Here is a 24,893-nt window from a genome sequence, read left to right on the forward strand (position 1 = left end):
CTTTGCATGGGAGGGGTTGTTTGTGGTGGGTTGGGGGGACAATGGGGGTATCCTGGGGCAAGAAATCCTCTCTATTATTTTAAACTTGTAACTGTAGATCCCAGAGCTGAAACGCTATATACAGTTCTTGTATGCCCCATTCAGTGGTCAGACTGTTCTAATTTAATGTAAGCATGAGAATAAAAATTAAGCTTTCAAGTGCTGGGGCATATTTTTTTTTAAGAGATGCAGGCTTTATCCCCTATATGATTAAACAGTCATTAGGGTTTAAAGGTTTAATCTGCTGGAATTCAGCCCAGAATGGGGTTCAGAGCCCCAGAATAATTGGATACAGCCTCAGGCTTTGAAGATCAGAGTTGGTTGCTTGAGGGTGGGTGTGGGTGTGGGTGTGTGTGTGTGTGGGTGTGTGTGTGTGTGTGAAATATGCGAGCGAGTATTTGAGGTCTCTCCTTTGCAATGCGCTGTGGCAGGAGGAATAAAGCTGCCAGCCCCTGCCTCCTCCATTGATTCCTCAGGGGCTGACTGGATGCAGCTTCTGGGGGGTGCTGCGCTCATGAATGTGTGCTATTGTTCCAGGCACACGTCGGCCTTGAGAAATAACACAGAACAAAACAGGCCTGTCCTTATTCAGATGCAGAGCCCTCTCCATCACTCAAACCGGCCCTTCCAGGTCACATGCCCCAGGCCTCTGCAGACGGAACGCAGCTGCCTCGGATCTGCTGCCTAACGTTAGCCACGGTTCAAAAAATCTGACGGCGCCGCACTGCCCAGACTCCGCAGAGGAAACCAGAAAGATCTGGGGTCTGGTCACTATGTTCTCCGAGGAACTGTGGCTGGAGAGTGAGAAGAAGTGTGCTGTGGTTCGGAAGCCTAAGCCAGGCAGAAAACGCCAGGAGCTCCTGGCCGTGGCCTTGGGGGTGAAGGTGGGAGTCAAAGGCGCCTTTCTCTGGCCCCCTCTCAAACTCTTTGCCTGTCCACAGATCTCCTCCCTGGTTCGAAGGGCCGCCCTCACACACAACGACAACCACTTCAACTATGAGAAGACACACAACTTTAAGGTAAGCGAACCTCTGCATCCTTTCTTCTGTTATAAAAGGGCAGGTGGAGCGCTCCAGGCCATGGTTTCTGTCTGGGCTTTGGTAAAGTCACGAGACGGCAGATTTTCTGCTTTCCACATTGAGTTGCTTGCTCTGAATCAAATCAAACAGGAGGTTTCAGAAAGCAGTTTGCTTGATGCTAATGCTCAGAAACACCTCTAGGTATGTTAACTGAGTTCTAATGAATTCGGCCCATTTCCTCTCCACATTCCCTTGTCAAGTGAAAGAAAAACAGAGCATGCCCAGTCTTTGGCATTTAGAGGTCATCTGGTGAATATCAAGCGGTACTTTTCCATTCGGAGTAGCAGTAAAGAATATTGTTATCTGTGAGCAAGTGGAAACAGTTGCCCGTTTCACATTTTGTGTTTTGTCTTTTGTTTTCAGGGATGCTAACTCTTTGGGTTTATGTGTAGACAGCTGTGAAAGCAAATGATGACGGGAGATACCATCCAGTAGCTTTTATTTGTGCTCGAGGTGCAAGGGGGCTCCCTGGCAGCCTTGCCAAGCTCCTTCTGGTCCCAGCCTTGGTCTTGCTCACCAGACGAAACAAAAAGATACGAAGAGCTGGCGGGGGGTTAAGTGGATTTTCCCATGTGTATTTATAAACTGGAAATAGCACTATCTTCATTTCAGACTAGCGCTTGGAGAAACGGCCTGCCGTCAGAAAATTATGGCCTCTTTCCTTTGCCCTGATGTGTTTTCCAAGAAAGGCTGGGAGGAGGTTCTGATGCCAAATTGCCTGGTTTGAGATGCCCTTGAGTGCAGGAGAGACAGGACAGAGTTAGAGGTTTTACACCAGTACAGGGACTGACAGTGTGGAAGCTGGAGAGAATGGAGATGAAGGATCTAGGAAGAAGAGACAGGAGCAGCTAAATGTAAATGGTATTCTTTTTTAAAGTTCTTTTTCCTTTAGGGTCAGTAGCCCAAGAAACTTTTGGAACCGGAGAACCATTTGTCAGAAGTGACCAGGAAAACCTAGTTCATTCTGTTGCTTTCCTATCCTTCATACAGACAGATGTGTGTCTGTTAAATATACATTTGTGTTCATTTGGCCTGTTTGCCCTGCTTCTGTTTTTAGAAAGCAAGGAGCTCAGACATTTGCATGCTATAATTGAACTGAAGCATGGAGTTATCCAGCCCTCCGTATTTAGCATGAGAGTGAAGAATTGCATTAGATAGGTCCTTATCCATGCCAAGGCTCTTGTTATTTCTCCCACCACTGAGTAGTGACAATTCTAATTTGGGGCATCACTGAATAGTGACAGGTCTAATTTATGTTTTTTTTCTTTTTCCTCTTTTCTATCTTTACCCTAATTAATTTTTTTTAAGAAAGTATTTTTCTGACTTCTGGCAGAAATTCCTGATCCTTTGCCTCCTGTATTTGCACTACCATGAATGGGAGGATGGATCTTGGACTTGCCTTTTTTTTTTTCCTCCCTCTTGAAAATTCTGATTCTTTTGGCTTTAATATCCAGCTGGACTTTTGCTCTATTGCAATATATGTTTGCATGGAATAACTTCCCTACTGTGTCTGAGTTTGTGCAAAGAACACACAAGTATATTTAGTAGATTGGTACTTCAAAATTAATCTCAGTCTTTTTTTCATCTTAGATCTCTGCATGAGACATAAAAACATTTAAACCAAAAGGATAGTTGAACCTTATCTTCTCAAGTAGTTCTGTTGCTAACATGATCTATGTTCATTATTACTGAAAAACACTAACAGCTTTTTAAATGTTTGTTTAAAAAGTCTGTCTCTATTGACAATATCTTTTCTAACTTACTGCTATTGAGAGAAAAGAAAGCAGAGACAGATGAGTTGTCAGAGGGGAATGCAAGCCAGACAGGACCGTTTCTCTTCCGTGTTTTAAATAGACATCTTTGAGACAGAGCAGACCCTTGAGTGCTGTGTCAGTTGATTGTGGCTTTCAATGGTACTGCTCGTGCCACTGTCCTTAAGAATGAGAGGCTGGGGCAGGAGGGGTTGGCTCCCTCTGTCACTCCTGGCCCCTTTCATCCTCATTCAGCCCTCTCCTCATCCCCCACGCCTACCCACAACCAAGGTTAAGTGGGAACTCTGCATGGTCTTTAGAAGAACATTCTAAAAGTAGGTCCCTGCTATAAATAGAGCAGTAAGGTTTTAGTAACATGACCTAACCAAAGAAAGAAAGTGCTTATCAAAGGCCCCTGACATCTGCCTGGAATCTGTTTTATATTAATTTTGCAGTAAGTTTTTATTTATATTCATTTCTAGTAGGCTTTGTTCTGAAACTGTCTTGATTTGTAAGTTGGGTTATTATTTGAGGATATTATGTGTCTGGCATAGAGTAAATGTTTAAAAAGAACAAGAAATCACATTCTCATGCTTATCAACAAATAAGCTTTGCTAGGTCCTGTCTGACTCTCGTTGAGAGGCCTCCTACCAGAGACTTGAATCTGCCAGCAGATCTTGATGCCTCACTTCAGAGCAAGATTTTTTTTGCCCCCATCAGGACTATTGCCTGAATGAAAAGCCCTTTCCTCACTCTCCCCAGGAGCTTCATCACAAGCAATGAATAGATAACCTATAATGAAAAGAATCACTTTGCCATACACCTGAAACTAAGACATCTTTGTAACTCAACTGTACTTCAAATTTTAAAAAATAATGCAGTAATTGCAATTTTTTTGTATTTTGGCCTTGCCATGTAGCATCTTAGTTCCCCGACCAGGGATTGAACCCATCCCCCCTGCATTGGGAGCAAGGAGTCTTAACCACTGTACCACCAGGGAAGTCTCAATAATAACAGTTTTTAAAAACAGCAATGGCTAGAAACTCCTGACTTGGTTGATGATGGAACCCCTCCCACTCCCTTCTTTGAGAAGGCTCCCATCCGTGCTCCTGAAGGCATATCTACTGCCCTTGATTTCCAAGCAAAGTGTGTCTGGGAAAAACTGAAATTCTGCTCTGGAAACAAAAGCTTTTGGAAGCAAATTAAAGTTGCTCCTCATTTCATGCATATAATTACATACTTTTCAACAAGTATACAAATGCACTTGTTGCTGGTTTAAATGTCAAATTCTCAGGATTACTTATACATATTAGAAACTAAGAGTATTTGTTGGAGGAATGGTGAAATTAATAGGCTCCTCTCTACAATGAAAGCTGTCTGATAAACAGAGAAAGCATTCTGTTATTTAACATGTTTTATGTCTGCATCTCTGTTTATCTACTGGACTGAAAGAGGCACTCTCTAGTAGGTAGAATAGCTCTGTTTTAGAGGGTCTGCCCTAAGAAGGTGCCCTAAGCCACCTTCTTCTTGTGGCTGAGCTCTGAAACCTTCAAGAACCATCAGTCTGGATATCCAGACCCATCAGTCTAGATAACTGTCTTTCTTTCCCCATAGAGCAATAATGAGGTAGCTGTGGCCAGCTTGGTGCCATGGCCACAACATACTCTTTGGCAAGGAGCTTAATTCTCTGAGCTGCAGTTTCCTCATCTGTAAAATGGGAGTGCCGTAAGGTTTAAGATGTATGAAACAGGGCACTCAAAGCTGGTGCACTGGGACAACCCTGAGCGATGGGAAGGAAACTGGGAGGGGTGTTCAGGATGGGGAACACATGTACACCCATGGCTGATTCACGTCAATGTATGGCAAAAGCCACCACAGTACTGTAAAGTAATTAGCCTCCAATTAAAATAAATAAATAAATAAAAATGAATACTTGTAAATCCCTGAAGGTCATTGGTACCCAGTAAACTTGCCTTCTCTTATTATTTTATTGTTCATCTTTTTGTGTCTCTCATCTTCCTTGCATTTTGGTGTGTAGCTAACTCTGTATTTCTTATTTTCTACCTTCACTTCTTCTTGCCCCTCTTACTTTTTTTTTTTTTACCATCTCTTTCTTCTTCCCTGGTCAACAAGATGTAATTAAAAACTGAAAGAGCATTCCAGACAGTGCAAAGACATGAATCAGAGCTTGGGAGTCAGAAATGAGCCGCGGCAAACCGGGTGCAGGAAAGAGAGAATCCAGGAGACAGAGGTGCTCACTGCACGTCTGGAGAGTCAGCTGGGGTGGGTTGGATGGTCACAGAATGCTGACCCATGGGCCCTTTTTCCACTCAGCTGGCTCATGCTCTCAGCCTCCCAAGGCTGCATGTGTGTGTATGTCACTCACTCCTTCTTCTGAAAGCTCTCTCTACCTAGGCCACTTGAGGGACATCTTTTCTCCCTATATGGAATATGGATGGACAGCAGAGATCCACAAAGTTCTAAACATTGGAGAGCAGGCCACCTCACCCCAACCTCACCTGTGTTCCCCACCGCCCCCAGTCCTGCCTGCCCATCCGCCCTTCATTCCCTTCTGTCCCCTGTCCATCCCTTCCTAGCCCTCTGCCAACTTTACTTTCATCCCTATCACTGAACACCAGCTGACATAGTACACATGTATTGATGCATTTTCCCCTTATCAGAGAGAAACACCTTCCTGGATAGGGAGAAAGGGGTAGAGACAGAGATTTTGTCTGTTTTACTTTCTGCAGAAACCCCAGTGTCTTGATCAGGGCCTGGCCCAGAGTGGACTGTCAGTGAATATGTGGAGAGCATGTGTAGCAGGCATCTCCCCACCCTGTTCACCTAAGATTGCACTTTCCTTCCTCACTTCCCGCTCCAGAGTTTGCTTTCATTCAGGGCTCATGTTAGTTGTGCTCCAGTCCTTTCTGGTACTGGGCAGCGGTCCATGCCAGGGTTACCACCTGTGCCAGGGAGACAGAGGCCAGATCCAGGCATGTCAGGCCAGCTCTCATTCCCCATGTGGTCAGAGGATCTGGCTGTGCCAGCTACCCGGGATCTTGCCCACGTGCCCAGGTTTATTCTTGCTGTCCCAGCTTCCTGTGTGGTGCCTCTCAAAAATGGCCTTGTCTGGATTTAAGTTAAACAGTTGCCCGCCTTACCCTTTTCTGTCCCCACACTCCACAGACAAGGCTGCACGAGCAGCATCCTATTCCCATGGTACACTGCATATATGCATGCTCAAGCAGCACACGCCTTCTAAACTCGCCTCCCACTCCTAAGACCCTGGGCGCCAGGACGAGGTCAGGAGGCTGAGAGTGTGTCCTGGTGCCATGGCTGGGACACCCATCTAGGATGTGGCAGCATCACCGCCTCCCTGTCTGGGTTTTGTGGCTCTTGATGGTTTCTCTGTCCTCAGTTTCCACATTTTCATCAGTGGAGTGACCATTTGCTTTGGAACTAGCCACTTTTGCTTCCCACATATAAGCCCCTCTTTTCCTCATCCTTGCTGACTCCATGAAATGTGCCAGCCCTCTCTCCCCAGTATTGTGCTTGCCCTGTGTTCTCACGGGTGTGCAGGGGCCCATCGACTGTCCTCGTCCCGCTTCTGTGCGCCTAGGGAACAAGGCAGTTGGATTTTGCACCTGCACTTTGTCACAGGCAGACAATGGCTTCAGAAACAGTTGTGAGTTTTGTTTGTTTTATAATCAGAAAAGGCTGTTTTGGCAGAAGCAAGTCTGGAAGGAACAATTCAAAGGGAAGGCAAGCTTCATCACCTTGAATATAAAACAAGGAACTCAACATGAGGCTTAATAAGTAGGCTTGGAGATATTAGACTTTATGAAGAAAATATGGCTTCTGCTCCAAGAGGGCTATGAAGCTGCATCATTTTAATCTACTTCCTAGGGCTTCCCTGATAGCTCAGTTGGTAAAGAATTCGCCTGCAATGCAGGAGACCCTAGTTCGATTTCTGGGTCAGGAAGATCTGCTGCAGAAGGGATAAACTACCCACTCCAGTATTCTTGGACTTCCCTTGTGGCTCAGCTGGTAAAAAAATCCGCCTGCAATGCAGGAGAGCCTGGTTTGATTCCTGGATTGGGAAGATCCCCTGGAAGAAGGGAAAGGCTACCCACTCCAGTATTCTGGGCTGGAGAATTCCACAGACTGTGTAGTCCATGGGGTCGCAAAGAGTCGGACATGACTGAGCAACCTTTACTTTCAACCTACTTCCTACAATTGTCTGGCCGTTATAATTTTTAGAACCCCTGGATACCATCTTTAGTGAAAGAGGCAAGTCTCATGGAGCCCCCAGGGACTGTTTAGAACTAGGCAACAAGGAAGCAGGAACTGGGGGTATACCTGGGCTCAGTTTCTCTGTCCCCTCCTCCCCGCTCTTCCTTTCTTTCTCTCCTTCTCCCTTCCCATCCCTTCATTGCTTTCTACTCTCTGGATATCAGCTTCATTATTCTCTCCCTGCACAAAAACATATTAGTCTATATGGTCTGCACAGTATGGCTGATGATAACTCTCTGGTTTATGTATTACAAAGACCAACCACAAAATCCCAATTCTAAATTTCCATAGAGAAAGACTAGCCTGATTTGGACCAAGTGTCTGCTTTGCTTAGGTAATTTTGCCCATGGAGGTCAAACCCCCCACCCCCATGTAAATACATGAATGGGGCTATAGGATGTCTGGAGGATGGGTGGTATCCAGGTTATATGTGAAAGAAAGGAATCCTTCCAGGTAGAGGGCTGGAGATGTCAGCTGTAATCCTTTCCTCCTTGTTTTGAAGAATTCCACTTCCAGTTTCGTAACAAAGTCCAACTGCTTCCGTCGGGTTCTGCTTGAAGGAAGTCAGGAAGCTGTCCTGAGCCTCGACGTTATTATTTAGTAATATTATCTGACAGCCGAGGTGCTCTGCAGCACAAGTTAGCCTTGTCACCTACACTTTTGGTTCCATCTTTTATGAAGTATACCCATTGCTGTTGTGCCATGTTGGAGCTATTAGTAGGACTAGCCTTCAGCGAACCTGCGAAGTAAATGAGGTTTGTGTCTGGCAAACTCTCCATCCTTTACCCCTGGATTAGTTCTTTCCTGCCTCCTGTTCCTGTCTGCTGAGTCACTTCATGGAACCACCCTGTTGAGACCTACAAGCCCTAGTTTCTAGATCTTAGCTTCTCCTTCCCCAGTTCATCGCCAGGCTTTGCATTCTACAAATAGGCTACACATTATGATTCATTTGAAATAGCACCTGTCAAACCAACCTGGTAGGTTGCATAGAAACCCTTTCTTCTGTGATTCACCACGATTTACTATTACTTTACAGGTAGTAGATGCTTAGCTTTAAAAGGGCTTGTTCTTGAAAATGACAGCTTATTTAATCTAGTGATCTGTTTTTATTTTTTTAAGTATATATTTTATTTTAAAGTCTTTATTGAATTTTTGTTACAGTATTACTTCTGATTTATGTTTTGGATTTTTGACTATGAGGCATGTGGTATTGAACCTACACCCCTTGCATTGGAAGGTGAAGTCTTAACCACTGGACCACCAGGAAAGTGCCAGTAGTCATGTTTTAAATAGTCCTTTTGAGACCAGCAGCATAATGCCTTTTCCCAATGGAATTTCATTCATGGGATTTTGGCCAAGTTGAGGAAGAAGCTTTTTGACAAGGTTCTCACATAGGTGAGTGCTCTCTCTGACTGGCAGAGTCTAACTTAAACCTTATTTTATACCTCCTTGACATGATTTTATGTAAATATTGGGATACTGTCATTGTAAATCCTTTATAAACCAGCAGAGCCTGCTGCAAAGAAAATAGTCTTTGACAGCAAACCCAACGGGGACTCCTTGCTTAGGCCTCACACCAGGGAAGTGGCTTGGCCAAGATGTTCTACTATTTTAAATTATTTATTAACAAGTCTGGCCCATATAAAATGCTTGGTTGTTATTAATTTTATATTTTGTTTTATGCCAAGAACGTATCATTCAAAGGGACTATTCTAAATGACTAAACGTTCTAAGAAGAGGTAACTATTTAGACACTTTTTTTTAAATTCAGCGAATACAGACTGAGGGCCAAGTATGTGCCAGGCACTGCCAGGCATGAGAAAGATAGTGATGACATAGGAATGTGAGCTCTTCCTTTGCTAGGTGGTTCTCAAACAAGGCAGTGGTGCTCCCAGGGCACATCTGGCAGTGTCTGGAGACATTTCTCATTCTTGTGACTGGAGTCTAGCAGAGGTCAGAGATGCTGCTAAACATCCTACAAGGGCCAGGACAGTCCCCACCACAAAGGGTTATTGGCCCCAATGTCAGTAGTGCCAAGGCTGAAAAAAACTTGCAATCGACAATGGGGGACCTGGTAGGCTTTGAACAGAAAAGTGTCAAAGGATGTGGGTGCAGATGCCTTCATCAACCTGAGAGGAAGTCAGCAGGCACAAGGATATCTTACCTTATCAATGGGGAGACTCCCTCAAAGTTTTGTGGCAACAATCAATGTTTTAGAAATGAAAATCCTATTTTAAATGTATTAGAACAGCTGCTGAATGGATGCATCTGGGGGCTCAGTGCTGGAGAAACCCAGCTGTCCTCCCACATCTGCTCAGCTGGCCTTGCAGGAAAACCCAGAATCTTCGGTCACAGCCCCAGTGATTCCCCTTGGCTATTTTCCTGCATCTGAAAAGGTTCACTTCAAGGCCAGTATTTCATCTGATAGTGCAAGAGGGAAAAGTCCAAAGTTTCACCTAATTTCTCATACAAGTTCAGTGTCACATGATGATGGGAAATGCAGTCGATTATAGGAAAAACCCTCAGCTGAGAGTGGGAGGCAAGGCAAGTGCTGCTGACCATCTGGGTGACCATGGACAAGCTGTCTGTCCTCCAGCCCCAGGGAACTCTAGGGCAAAAGCTCAACTAGAATAGCCCTGGGTCCAGAGACTTGTAGCCAGAAGTGACTTTAGTCTCCTAGCCCCCTCTTCTATGCATATAAAGCAGTTAAGAAAAAACTACCTTTGATCCATGAGTCCTTTTCAAATAAAAGTGTAAGAATAAAGTTATAATATAAGTAATAAAAATAACAAACTGAGGTGATATGGTTTTAGTCTGTACCCACAACTCTCTATCAGGGTTACTTTGTCCCCAGAGCATATGTTGCACTATCTGGAGGCATCTGTGGTTGGTCCAACTGAGGGGTTGCTACTGGTATCTGTTAGGTAAAGGCCGAGGATGCTGTTGACCGCCCGACAGCACATGAAGACTTACCAGCCCCAAATGTCAGTAGAGCCAAGGTTGACAGACCCTGATGTGTACTGATAAGGAAAAGCAAAATTTCTCAAGTGTAGCACATCATGAAGAGCACTTTCGTTTCTTATGGTCTAGAACTGGGCTGACCTGGTTATACACTTGGGCGGTGTCTACACTGACCCATCAAAACAGACTTGTTATGAAATCACCAGGGAATACTGTTTTCCAGATTCAGCAGATATGAGACAAATAACATCCTGCTCATTGAGAAAGAGCCAAGTCGGGGGATACTCACTAAACGCCTGAGATTTTTCTTGACAACTCTCCTTGCTCTTGTTTTTACTGGGTGGCTATTCCTGGGATATTTGTCAAACAGACCTTATCTCCTATAATATCATCTTTTACTGTTTGGTGTGGTTTTTGAATTCCAGGCAGACCAGGCCTAGTATAATAGTCTTGGACAGACATTCTTCCTGTCTGGGGTATTTTCTTCCTGTCTAGGGTATTTTAGTTACTGCCCTAAAGTTTGCAAAATATTCTTTTTTTCTGAAAAGATATTCTTGAAAATCAATATCATTCAGAGAATGGAAAAAGCTGATCACTGACTTTTCAAGATATGGGGCATTTCAATGGGAGAATAAAAATCATAATTCAATCCCAAATTAAAGGAGTCCAGAGAGCAAACCCTCAGCATTTACATATAGCCTACTGTCTAGAGATTGTCCTTGTGAACCCAAAAGAAATCCGAACAATCTATCCGCCATGAAAATAAACAACAGCCCATCACAAAGAGGAAATTAGGCAGTGGGCCTAAAATAATGTTTAACTAACTTTACATTCCTTTCTGTCACCATTTTGCCGATTTCTGGGGAATGTGTATTGGTGGGGACAATAAATAGAGCTATTTGCCATTCAGAAGTGCCTGCCTGCATTTGTTTGACTGAAGAAATGGGTTGGAAGGCAGTGGGGATACATCATTGATGGGAAAGGATGTTGTTGAATAATTATTTTTTAAATATAGCAAAACTTTTAGAAAATCTATGATTAGCATGTCCTGGACTTCCTGAAGCATTCAGTCAACTAGTTTCCATCTTGTCAATGGATAGTAAACACTATATAATAGCTACTCTCCAATTCCTAAATATTGCATTTTTATTTTTACCCTAAGGTGTGTAGTTATTTCCCATGTGATTTCTTCAACTATGGGAGGTGTTCCAGATAAGAATTTTTCACTCCCTTTTTTTTTTCTTGCATGACCTACAAGAAAAGAATGCCTTTAAAAAGTCAAACTCACCTTCATTGGCCTTTAGTTGTGCTGTTTCCTTTTCTTGGAATGTTCTCCCCAAGTTATCTGCCTCCCCAGTCAACATCATCAGTATCCCATCAGTCCAGTCTAGTGAACTCCTATCTATCCTTCAAAATCCAATTCAAATATCATTTTCCCCAGCCTTCTCAGGAAGAATTTATTACTCTCGCACAGTATACTACCACAAGATACTTATTTTTGTTCCTGGTGAAATTCTTGGGTGCAGGAAGGTCTCTGTTCCTCTGATCTATTTTTACTTTGTATTTCCAAGGACTAGTAAAGTACCGTTTCAAAGTAGGCAGTCAGCAGTTAAGTATCAAATAAATGAGTGAATAATGAGTAGGTGGATAGGTGGATGAACTGGGAAATAATTCCTCTCTCTGACATCCTTCCGCTACTAATGTGTAATGCCATTTCTGAGAAATGCCAAGTCTCCATATATGTGAAATTTGGTTTCTGTCATTTCCTCTCTGTTCCACTAGTTTGTTTATACTGCATGATGCTGCCTGGTGCTTTACTTTTTTTTAAGTATAGAAGTCTTGAAATATAGTTGAGTATATTTTCTTACATCCTTTTACTTATTCAAAATTATCATGGCTATTTCTTTCTGTTCTATTCTTCCATGTAGGTTGTACGGTCATCTTGTCAATTTGGGGGAAAGCATTATGAAGACTTTATTGAAACTGCATTGGATTTAAAGCTTCATTTGGAAAATAATTGATATATTTACAGTATTGAGCATTGTCATACATGAATATAAAATATCTTATGTTATTAATTATTTTATAATTATTTTAGATTATTCCTAATGCTGTTAATGGAGTCTTTAATTTTTATAGTTTAACAAAATGAGTAACTGCTGATATATACTGATTTCTTGTTATTGCTCTTATATTAAGTAAACTTGATAGCTTTGTTCTTTCTTCCAATTACATATGGTGTATTTCTTTGTGTTGTTTTAGTACACTGGCTAAAACTCAGCAGGATAATGCCCAAGAGAAGCTTTTATAGCAGGCAGCCTTATCTTTCTGCTGACTTTTAAGGAAATTATTCTGATTTTTTATCTTTAAATGTGATGTTTGTCATGTGCATATCATAGACATCTTTAATCAACCATTTTTAGAAAAGTTCCCTCATTTCCTAGTATGCTAAGTGCTATTACTATGAACAGGTATTGAATTTTGTTAACTGCTGATATTCTAATTTTTAAAATGATTTTTTGTTTTCTCTCTCTTGTTATTCTTATGAATTCTAATAATACGTCAACTATCTTAAATCCCTGAAATAAACCCTCCCTTGGTCATGACATTTAAACATAATGCTACATTCAGTAGGATTTTTACATTTATGTTCATAATTGAATAGATGTATAATTTTACTTTTATGTATCATTCTCGTATGGTTTTTTAACCAAGATAATATTAGCTTCATTAAGTGAACTGTGGAACTTCTTTTTTCCTCTGTAATAGTTTGTATTGGCTAGAAATTGTTTTTTAAAAGTTGGTTAAATCTAACAAGATTATTTGGAATCAGTGGCTATTAGAGTTAATTATTTAATAGGTATAAGTGAATTTAGGTTTTTTATATTATTTTGAGTCATTTTTGATAATTTATATTCTCTAATAAATTATCCATTTCACATAACTTTTCATTTTGTGGGTAGAAAGTTCTCAAGGTTTTGTTCTACATCATTACAGCAGTGGCAATTACGTCCTTTCCTTTATTGTTTGTGCCTTTTATCTTGATCCATTCCCTAAGGTTTGCCTATTTTGTAAAACTTTTAAAAAAAAAATCACCTTTTAGTTTTTTTAATCCTTTTGAAAATTTTTCATTCTATTTCATTATATTCTACAATAACCATTTTTGTTTCTTTGTTTTACTGTTTGAATCTTCCATGTCATTTTTTTCAACCTGTTTTTAAGTCCTCTGAAATTAGTCATCTTGTTATTGTTTTTATAGACAGGCTTGATTATATTGGCCCATGTTTCCCCGTTTTCTTGCTTACTGTGGCTTCTTGAATCCTGTCCTTTCCCACTAGGTTCAATGTGTTTCTTACAGAATAATATAATCCCTAGGTATATCTTGAGTGAGGATCTGTGAGTGGAAACTCTTGGCATTTGTCTGAAAATATCTTTATTTCACCCTTGCTTTTGAATGGTAATTGGCTGTATATAGAAGTTAGGTTAACAATAATTTTCTCTGAGGACTTTGATGAAATGACTCTGTAATTTACTTTTCTCTTTTTGCTGAGGAGAATTCTGTTTTCAACCTGATTACTGTCCTTTCACAGGTAACCTGTTTTTGAGGAATTTGCTTGTCTATTTAGTGTTCTGTACTTCCACTCTCATCTGTATAGGTCTAAATTATTTTTTATTTGTCATGTTTGAGACTCAGTTTTTTTTAATCTGAAGATTTTGTGTCTCTTAGGAATTCTGGAAAGATCTCAACTGTTTCTCTTTTTGAATGTTGCTTTTCTATATGCCCTTAATCCTATCATCTCTCAGCCTTTCAGGATCATCACTCTTTTGCTTCTTTCCTTTCTGAATCTCCAGTCTCTTCTACCTATCATATCAATCTCATTGACAAATTAATATATCCAAATGTCTCCCAAAGTCAAGTGGACCTTAGAATCATCAATACTAATGGAGATGATGGAATGCCAGTTTAGCTATTTCAAATCCTAAAAGATAATTCTGTGAAAGTGCTGCACTCAGTATGTCAGCAAATTTGGAAAATTCAGCAGTGTCCAGCAGGACTGGAAAACTTCAGTTTTCATTCCAATCCCAAACAAAGGCAATGCCAAAGAATGCTCAAATTACCACACAATTGTACTCATCTCACACGCTAGCAAAAGTAATGTTCAAAATTCTCCAAGCCAGGCTTCAACAGTAGTGAACTGTGAACTTCCAGATGTTCAAGCTGGATTTAGAAAAGGCAGAGGAACCAAAGATCAAACTGCCGGCATCTACTGGATCATCAAAAAAGCAAGAGAGTTCCAGAAAAACATCTACTTCTGCTTTATTAACTATACCAAAGCCTTTGACTGTGTGGATCACAACAAACTGTGGAAAATTTTCAAAGAGTTGGGAATACCAGACCACCTCACCTGCCTCCTGAAAAATCTGTATGCAGGTCAAGAAGCAACAGTTAGAACTGGACATGGAACAACAGACTGGTTCCAAATTGGGAAAGGAGTATGTCAAGGCTATATATTTGTCACCCTGCTTATTTAACTTATATGCAGAGTATATCATGAGAAATGCTGGACTGGATGAAGCACAAGTTGGAATCAAGATTGCTGGGAGAAATATCAATAGCTTCAGATATGCAGATGACACCTCTCTTATGGCAGAAAGTGAAGAAGAACTAAAGAGCCTCTTGATAAAAGTGAAAGAGGAGAGTGAAAAAGATGGCTTTAAACTCCACAGTCAGAAAATTAAGATCGTTGCATCTGATTCCATCACTTCATGGCAAATAGATGGGAACAATGGAAACAGTGAGAGACTTTATTTTGGGGGGTTCCAAAATCACTACAGATGGTGACTGCAGCCATAAAATTAAAAGATGCTTGCTCCTTGGAAGGAAAGTTATGACCAACCTAGACAGCATATTAAAAAGCAGAAACATTACTTTGCCAACAAAGGTCCATCTAGTCAAAGCTATGGTTTTTCCAGTAGTCATGTATGAATGTGCGAGTTGGACCATAAAGAAAGCTGAGTGCTGAAGAATTGATGCTTTTGAAACATGGTGTTGGAGAAGATGCTTGAGAGTTCCTTGGACAGCAAGGAGATCTAACTAGTCCATCCTAAAGAAGGTCAGTCCTGAATATTCACTGGAAGGACTGATGCTGAAGCTGAAACTCAAGTACTTCGGCCGCCTGAGGCAAAGAACTCTTTTGAAAAGACCCTGATGATGGGAAAGATTGAAGGCAGAAGGCAAAAGGGACAAAAGAGGATGAGATGGTTGGATGGCATCACTGACTGAATGGACATGAGTTTGAATAGGCTCCAGGAGTTGGTGATGGACAGGGAAGCCCAGTGTGCTGCAGTCCATGGGGTTGCAAAGAGTTGGACACGACTGAACAACTGAACTGAACTGAACTGAATGTCTCCCGTCTTTTATTTTTAGAAAGTCCTCCCAGGGCCCATTCCTTACCTCCCTGGAGCTGTCTCCTTGCTCTGCTGGACATCACAGCCAAACTTCATGACGAGTTTGCCTCTACATTTCCCTCCTTCCACGCCTCCCACTTATTGTCGCAGTTCCCTCAGGAATGACTTCTGCCCTCAGTGATCCAGAGACTTCTTTTGTCAAAGTTGCCAATGAGTTCCCTGTGTCTGAGCCACAGTTGAGCCCTCAGTTAATTGGACCTCTTTCCTGCATTCAGCCTGGAATTGACCACTGCTCCCCTAAAACATGCTTCACCTCTTGACTTCTGAACCACTTTACTCTCTTGGTTCTCTCCAAATGCTGGGGCACCGAGGGCTTGGAATTTGGCTCTATTTTCTTCGTTTTCTACTATCTCTAAGAGGTTTTATTTTCCCCATTCACACAATTTTACATACCATATATTTGTCAAGGATGGTCAAAGGTAGACCTCCAGTTCTCCTCCTGTGAGCTATTGAATTCACTGTAAATTCCTGCTTAATTCTGTCACTTGGAATCTCAGCAGCATTTAACCTTTCACTGCTCAAAACTGAATTCTTGAATTTCTCACAAAAGAATGTCTTCCATTTCTCAGCAAGTGGCATCACTATCTGCCTGCTTTCTAAAACGGGAATCTAGGAGTCAGTCTTGATTTCCCTCTCCTTCAAAGACCCATGTTTATTCTACAATCAAGTCCTTTAAATTCTTTTTTTTTTTTTCATTTATTTTTATTAGTTGGAGGCTAATTACTTTACAACATTGCAGTGGTTTTTGTCATACATTGAAATGAATTAGCCATGGATTTACACAAGTCCTTTAAATTCTAACTTCAAAATAGATCTCAAACCCATTCTCTTCCCATCTCTACCTCCAACATCCTGGTCATGGCCTCTATCGTTTCTCAACTGAAAACTACTACCTAGTCGCTGAACTGTTTCTACTATTAATACTCTCCCTTCCATTTAACAGAGGTCAGAACATCTTTTTTTAAAAAATCATCTTCCTACTTGAAGTCCTCCAAGAACTTCCTGTTGTACTTGATCACAACCAAATCCACACTCATTCATAAAGCCCTCAAGGTGCTGTCCTACTTTCAACCTCATCCCAGTTCCTATCCCCTTCACTCTGGTGTTCTGGCCACCCTGACCTTCTAATTCTTCAGTCACACCAAGCTTTTTTGTTCCAGTAGGGCCTCCATAGATTCCTTCTGCCTGAAATGCTCCCTTCAAAGCCCCCATCAAACTGGTTTCTTCTCTTCCTTCAAGCAATTTGAGGTCACACTTTCAAAAGAGGACTTCCTGACTGTCTTGGATAACGCGGGGGCCTTTCCTAAATCTCTCTAGTAGCAGCCTCATTTTTTCTTTTATAATCTTTTCCATGCCTTTTTTTTCTTTTCTTTCTGAGATATGTTATTTTATATATTATTTTATCAACCTTGCAATTTCAACAGTGTATGAGCAATCAGCTTTGTTGCCTTAATTAGCCAGCAGGAATCCCTCACCTCCAGGATCTAATGCCTGATGATCTGAGGTGAAGCTGACATAATAATAATAGAAATAAAGTGCACAGTAAATGTAATGTACTTGAATCATCCTGGAACCATCCCCTGTGAGTCTGTGGAAAAATTGTCTTCCACGAAACTGGTCCCTGGTACCAAAAAGCACTGGTGCTTTAGAGCATCTCTACTAAAATATTAAGAAGCCTTTGATTGCTTAATTTGTAAACTGTTCAGCTTTCAGTAGGACACTTTCCTGAGGAATTCTTTTAGAACCACGTCTCACATGAGTGGGCCTCTCTATGAATCATGTATTTTGGCTCCAAGAGAATGCATGCGCTCCGTCAGATACAGTCTCTGCATTCCAACAAGGGCTGCTTTGTCATATCTTGGTGTCATTTCCTTGCAGCACGATTCTCCATTTTAGTCAAAACAATTCTGAGAGGTTTTTCTTTTCCCCTATCATGTTTCAAAGCAGAAACAGTATAATGGGGGGCAGTTTGCATGTGATAAACTGCAATACCAAAAGACTATTATAACATAGTTTTATTGCATAAAACCATGGTCAGAAGTTTCTCTTTTTGACTGGCTAATTGATCACTTTCTCTGCCCTGACAAACCTCTAAGTGCCATTAGGAGGGAACCAAGTCTGTTCTGTTTGTTACTTTATATACACCCAATTACTAGCACATGTAAATAACTGAAGATCTCCAAGTGATGCTATTTTTTTCTGAAGTAGAGCTCTGATGATCATCTTCACAAATTGTGGCTGTAGTTGTCATCTTGACTATAGAGGCCTGTTCAGGCCTCCTAGTCTCTAAAAAAAGTAATAATATTGTCTGCATGTCTTGTATTTGTTAATGGAGGTTGAAAACTTTGAAAGTCCTTATAGAAACCATACAGTCTCATGATATTTTAATTTTGTAAAAATTCCAAACCTCTTCACATTGATGTATGTGCCCCCAGATAGACTACCTGGGATGGTTTCTGGCTCAACCACAGCTACATTTGCTTTCAAGGCATCCCCTGACTCTGTTTCTTGATGCTTGCTGGTGCCAGAGAACATATATTTTTGTTTTGTTCTGCTTTTGTTTAAATCATGACTTAATACATAGTCCTGTCACAGGAGGTTGTATGTAAATAATTAGAAACAAGACCATCTTTACATCATGATTTTTTCAAGATATTTAACAACTGAGTTGGGCACCAACCAGCGAGATTGGCACTCTGGCCAATCAGAAGGAACTTTCAACTTACACACTCAGAGGCTACATGGGGTGGCCTTCATTTTCAGAGTCAACTCCCTTCTTTGTTTTGTTTTGCTCTAGCCACACCACGTAGCATGCTAGATCTTAGATCCCTGCCAGGGATCGAACCTATGCCCCTTGCATTGCAAACACAGAATCGTAACCACTGAACCACCAGGGAAGTCTCCGCTACCTCTTTTTAAAGCCTTTTCTTGTTGTTGTTCAGTCGTTATGTTCTGTCTGACTCTTTGTGACCCCATGAACTGCAGCACACTATTCTTCCCTGTCCTTCACTAACTCCCAGAGTTTGCTCAAACTCATGTCCATTGAGTCAGTGATGCCATCCATCCATCTTCTGGAAGTGACTTAAAGCCTTTGAACCTTGTAATTATCCTATGCATGCATGCGTGCTAAGTTGCTTCTGACTCTTTGCAATCTTCTGGACTGGACTGTAGCCTGCCAGATTCCTCTGCCCATGGAATTTTCCAGGCAAGAATACTGGAGTAGGTTGCCATTTCCTACTTCGCTAGATAGGAAAACTTTGGTCAAAAGGCCACAGTAACTGAGTTCTGCTGCGCTAAATGCAGGTTATAGCGATCGGCTCAGGCTAAATTCAGTTTGTCCATGTAGTGCTTTTTAGGGGTAGTGAGTATCTCGTTCCTTAGCTGATGGCATGGCCCTGTAATTTTACCCTTTTTCCACATTCCTTTTTGGCTCTAGCTTGGGGCATGAGGCTCAGTGGAGAATTTTCAGAAATCAAAGTGCATCTCTGTTTTCTCCAGGTCTGTTTGCAACTCAGCGGCGCTGGAAAGAAAAAGTCGAGCGAGGGATGCCTCCTCCCACACAGGCATTTGTTTCATGGTGTCATTCATGTCCAAGGCCACCTGCCTCCGAGTGACTGAATTTTCTGACACTTTTCTTCATTTTGGCTCACAGGTCCACACGTTCCGAGGCCCGCATTGGTGTGAATACTGTGCCAACTTCATGTGGGGGCTCATTGCCCAAGGGGTCCGGTGCTCAGGTAGACATGGAACTTTCTTTCTCCTTTTCCATTTACATGAAGTGTCATCATGGTTACATGGAGGACATCTTTTCAGAGCTGGGAAGTAGGCCCAGATTAGCTCAAAAGTCTAGCTTTCTGGAAGACTCAAGGCATCTCTGTGCTTAATGGAGAAACTGTTCTAGGTGTTTGCTAGAATGAGAAGGAATATCTCACATTTATGCAAGAAAAGAAAAAAAAATCCAAACGAGTCTGTTTTCTTAGGCATCTACCTGCCACCCAAAATAAGTAGTTGTCCTTTAAAGAAAAAGAAACTTGATTCCAGTGGAATTGCATAGGTAGAAAAGTCACAGTGCTTTCCCATCCTTGCTTTACTACAAAAAGCAGGGCATAAAAATAATAATATAAGTGAACAATTACCCCATACCAAGCACTGAGCTAACACTTTCTATTCATCATATCATTTAGCCTTACCAACAAACTGTGCGTGATCAGCCGTTCAGTCGTGTCCAACTCTTTGCAACCCCATGAACTTTAGCCCCAAACCTTGGGGGAGATGCAATTATTCTCCCCATTAAATAGATGAAGTAACTGAGCCTTATTGATAATTGTTCATTGCCCTTGGCCGCATAGTAAGTGGTGGAACTTTGATTTGACTCCAGAGCCCCGGTCCAGTATTTTTCTGCCATCAAATTAGCAGTGAAAATACACATGTTGATTGCATATCACATATTTTCAAAGTACTTTGAAACCCTAGGTATTTTTCCACCTAGAACTGGGCGCATACACCCATTGCTAAGCGTACACAACACATCTTATTAAGATATATCTAACAACACAGAAAAGAATTGCCAAATTAATGTGTAACCGGGCTTCCTAATTCATCACGCCAGGCTTTTTCTGGCAAACAGTTCTGGCTAGGAGCAAGAACAGCCTCCTGTGATATATTGATTGGGTTTCCACTGACAGCTTAACTGATTTGTTTCTTGGTGGAGTATGATTTTAAAGAAACAATTTGTGTGTAGCATTTAAAATAAAATAAGCTAATGACACGACATTAAGATGATCTATTTCCCACACTTGAACTTATTTACAAAACAGAAACAGACTCACAGACACAGAAAACAAACTTATGGTTACTAGAGGCAAGAGGTGGGAGCAGAGAGGGATAAAGCAGGACTTTGGGAGCAACATAGACACATTTCTATATATAAAATAAACAAGGACCTGCTGTATAGCACAGGGAACCCCACTCAGTATTCTGTAATAACCTCTCTGTGAAAAGAATCTGGGAAAAAAAAAAATATATATATATATATATATAAAATCTGGAAAAAATATCTGAATCACTTTGCTATGTACCTGAAACTAACACATTATAAATCAGCTATACTTCAATAAAAATTTTAAAAATAAAAAAAGATGATCTATTTCCCCATGCTGCCCGTTTTAGTTCACAAGATCATGGGACTTTAAATCCTTCCTCTGCCTGGAAAGGTCTATTTCAGCTTCACCATCACTGGTGATTGGTACCTGGATGGGTCCAGGAGTGCTCATGTAGGTCGGTTACTCTACCTGTCCCCATCCCAGATCCACGAGGCAAGCAGGAAACGTCAGTTTGGAGACAGACTCTCCAGAAGTGTTCCAGAGACCCCGATTACCATGAAAAGCTTAGTCATCAAGAGTTACAGAGTATCTTACAGCTCAACCACTGAGCAAAGTGTTCAAATATCTACTTTACTCAGTGTTCATTAATTCAACCTGTTTAGATTATACCCACCAAAAATATCCCTAATTGTTTGTATTATCCAATTTCAGCAGGAAATTGGTCCAAAGTCAATATTATGAGAACAAAACTCTGGGATTCAGATTAGCTGTGAACAGCAACTTTCCCTGGGATAAGAGGGCTTGGATTATTTTTTTTAATAAAACATATTCTAAGGCAATGTTACTATTCTCCAATGACCACGGCTTAACCTCATACTTCCTCTGAGCAGCAGGAAAACTGAAAACTGACCATTAAATGTTTGGTAGATCCATCATTACCTCTCAATATTTTACATATTTCAAATGTTTTAAAAATTAACTAGACTTTATAGCATATAGAATTGTATTAGTTTGCAAAAACTGAGTATGTCTGTATTTGTTATAAAACATCTTCATTTTAATAAAATATCAGTATTTAACTCTACACAAAAACACTGTCATTTCAGACCTTAAAATGAAGTTTATAAAGAAATTAAAAATAGAATTATCATATAATCCAGCAGTTCCGCTTATGGGTATATACCCAAAAGAACTGAAAGGACTGAACAAATATTTGTACACCTACATTGATAACAACATTGTTCATGATAGCCAAAAGGTTGAAACAACCCAAGTACCCATCAGTGAATGAACAGATAGACAAAATGTGGTACATATGTATAGTGGAATAGTATTCAGCCTTAAATGCAATGTTCTTCAGGAAATTCTGTCATGAGCTACAATGTGAATGAACCTTCAGGACATTGTACTAAGTGAAATAAGGCAGTCACGAAAGGACAAATACTGTATGATTCCACTTATATGAGATATCTAAAGTAGTCAGATTGATAGATGCAGAAGGAAAAATATGGTTGACAGGCTCGCGAGGAAGAAGGCCCCAGGAGTTATTGTTTCATGGGTACAGAGTTTCTGTTTTGAAAGATAAAAAAGGTTTGGAGATAGTGATGTTTGTACATAGGGTGAAGGTACTTAATGCCACTGAACTGTATACTTACATGGTTAAAATGGTGAACTTTATGCATATTTTACCATAATTAAAAAAAATGTTTTAAATGAAATTTGTAAGAATTCACAGTTAGTAAAAATGACTAATGAAATCACTTAAAAGTGGCTAGGCAGGCATCCTTGTATTTTCTATTACCATATTTGCTGTTTCTTCTATTTGACTCTCACGTAGCACTCCCCACACTGCAGACTTTACATACATTAACTTATTTGATCCTCATGATAACCATAGGAGTAGATGCTGTCATTATTCAAACAAGAAAACCAGCCAATTCTATTTAGTTCAGTTCACCAATATTTATATTCAGTAGATCAAATGTTATTGACATTTACTTGAGCTTTGTTAAATTTCTCATGTTGATAAAGCTAAGATAATTAGAAGTGGTTTTGTTTTTAGAAAGGGGTAGGCAGAGAGAACTCACCCAGTAAAACATGACATGAAAAGCATATAAAGACAAAAATCATTTATTGATGATTTTGCAAAAGTTTATATCCTCTCAAATCCTTGGTGTGGTTAAGTGCTTTTTTAAAAACAGCGACATTATAATATTCATTTTATAATATGTATATAAAATATAAAAAATATTTTATTATTATGCTTTACACCTATGAAACCTACCTGGTGGCTCAGACAGTGAAGTGTCGGTGTGCAGTGAGGGAGACCCAGGTTCGATCCCTGAGTTGGGAAGATCCCCTGGAGAAGGAAGTGGCAACCCACTCCAGTACTCTTGCCTGGAAAATTCCATGGACTGAGGAGCCTGGTGGGCTACAGTCCATAGGGTCGCAAAGAGTCGGACATGACTGAGCGACTTCACTTTCACACCTATGAAAACAATATTAGAAGGTATTTTGAATAGACACCAAGTCAACTTTGAACATTTTCAGCATTAAATTTTTACTTTCCAGAATGTAGACTGTGCCTTATTATTGTTAGAGAAATTCCATCAGTGGATACCAACTGCTAATAAGGCTTTTAATATGTGCATTGAACTAAAAGCACCGCTTCAGCTTTGGATCTTTATAAATAATTACTCTCATCATCACATTACATGGCATTGTTCTAAATTGTAAACTCTTGAGTCCTCCCTCCAGTGTCCAGTTAGACAGTATTTCCACTCAAAGGTGTCAAAATAAGGCAAGTAGATAGGAAAATGGCCTACTCAAACTGCCCAGCAAAGAAGACAGGAGTGGAAAATATGGGCAGTTCTCCAAGAAAGCAGAAGAGTATGCCAATGGTCATAGGGGTCTCAGACCAAAGATGAGAGATTCCCACAGACAGGGTAATCATGTCTTCCACAAAAGGAGTGTCACAAAGTCAAGGGAAACACCCTAGCAGAAGTCCTAGGTGCCCTTTATGGGACATGATTTGCTCTGGGAATCTAAACCCAAAAGCCCTCAAACGGTCCCAAAGTTTCCAGTCCCAGAAAGGAAAAAAACATACAAAAACCTAATTACCAAAACTGTCTCTGTGAGATGTCTCTTTTCTTCTCAATAAGAGAAGGCTTATTGAGAAAAATGGAATTATTTTAGTTTCATGAGTACAGAGAGATTTCATACTCATCTTGTGGACAGCATCACTTCTAAGTGGCATGGCTATTCCAGAGAGATACAACAAGCCCTGGGGGTGTTTTCCTTTTTTAATTTTTGGTAACATATAATTTGTGTAGAACTTTTACAAAATGGCCAGGCAAGAATAATGTGGCTTCTCTTTTCACAGACTGTGGATTGAACGTACACAAGCAGTGTTCCAAGCACGTTCCCAACGACTGCCAACCTGATCTCAAGAGGATCAAGAAGGTGTACTGCTGTGACCTCACGACGCTTGTGAAGGCTCACAACACACAGAGACCCATGGTGGTAGACATCTGCATTCGGGAAATTGAAGCAAGAGGTTTGGGGAAAAAACTCCTTATTATAGTGACTTTCTTTTTAGTGTTGTCAAGACTTTATTCTTATAATTGTTAAATTGACTCTCCACTATTGATCTCAGGGAAATGGTCTGCATGCGCACACACACACACACACACACACACACACAAACTAAATCCAACCAACGACATCAATTTCTATTTCGTACAAAAACCATGCATGCATACATTTAATACATGCTTGCCAAGCATTCATTATGTACTACACACTGGGGACATAAAAGTTATAGTTCATGTCTTTGAGAAATTCATAGCATAGTATACAGAATCAGAGGTGCAAATAAATAAATCTATGAGTGCATACATACATGTGTGCTAAGTAAATGCTGTGAGTACATGTATTCAAAACACCATGGAGTCACAAAGAAAGACATTTTAATCTTATCTGAGGAGAGTTCAGAAAGGGTTTATGGCAGAAGTGAGGTCTAAATCGAGTCTTTAAAAATGTTTCTTTTAAAAAAAGTTTAAAAGTTATTGGTCAACACATGTATTTTCTACCACATAGAAATTTATTCCTAGTATTGGTTCTGTTTATTTCAAAGAGTAAAGCTAAAAGATTGAAAGATCTGTCCACCAAAAACTGAGAATACAAGGAAGATGGGAATATTTCAAAGAAAAGATTCTTTATATTATGCTTGAGTCATCTTTCCTTTATTTGAGCTTTGTTTGGCCACTTTTCAGTATCAAAATGTTCAGTGATATGCTGGTTATAGTATGGTTGGAGAGAATTTGGATTGTTGGATGTAATTTGGATAATTGGAAAGGCTTTTACAAGTGTTGCCATGTCTATACCCTACTATAGCTGGTACCATTATTGTGTCTAAATTGGCTTACTATATGCTACAGGTATTTATGCATTTGCCAACTATCCCATTCTTTCCAAAA

General features: G+C 40.5%; 1 protein-coding gene across 3 annotated transcripts in view; it reads left to right on the forward strand.

Annotated features, from left to right (window-relative positions):
• CHN2 (chimerin 2) overlaps positions 1-24,893 on the forward strand; it is a 321,944-nt gene that overhangs the window by 280,042 nt on the left and 17,009 nt on the right. For all 3 annotated transcript variants that reach the window (XM_020892483.2, XM_070467920.1, XM_020892488.2), the window contains 3 exons: positions 981-1,058; positions 19,245-19,329; positions 23,798-23,971. In XM_020892483.2, the coding sequence (XP_020748142.2) occupies positions 981-1,058; positions 19,245-19,329; positions 23,798-23,971 (337 nt within the window). The remainder of the gene's footprint in view (positions 1-980; positions 1,059-19,244; positions 19,330-23,797; positions 23,972-24,893) is intronic.

This window comes from Odocoileus virginianus, chromosome 1 (assembly GCF_023699985.2).
Source record: "Odocoileus virginianus isolate 20LAN1187 ecotype Illinois chromosome 1, Ovbor_1.2, whole genome shotgun sequence".
Classification (NCBI taxonomy): domain Eukaryota; kingdom Metazoa; phylum Chordata; class Mammalia; order Artiodactyla; family Cervidae; genus Odocoileus; species Odocoileus virginianus.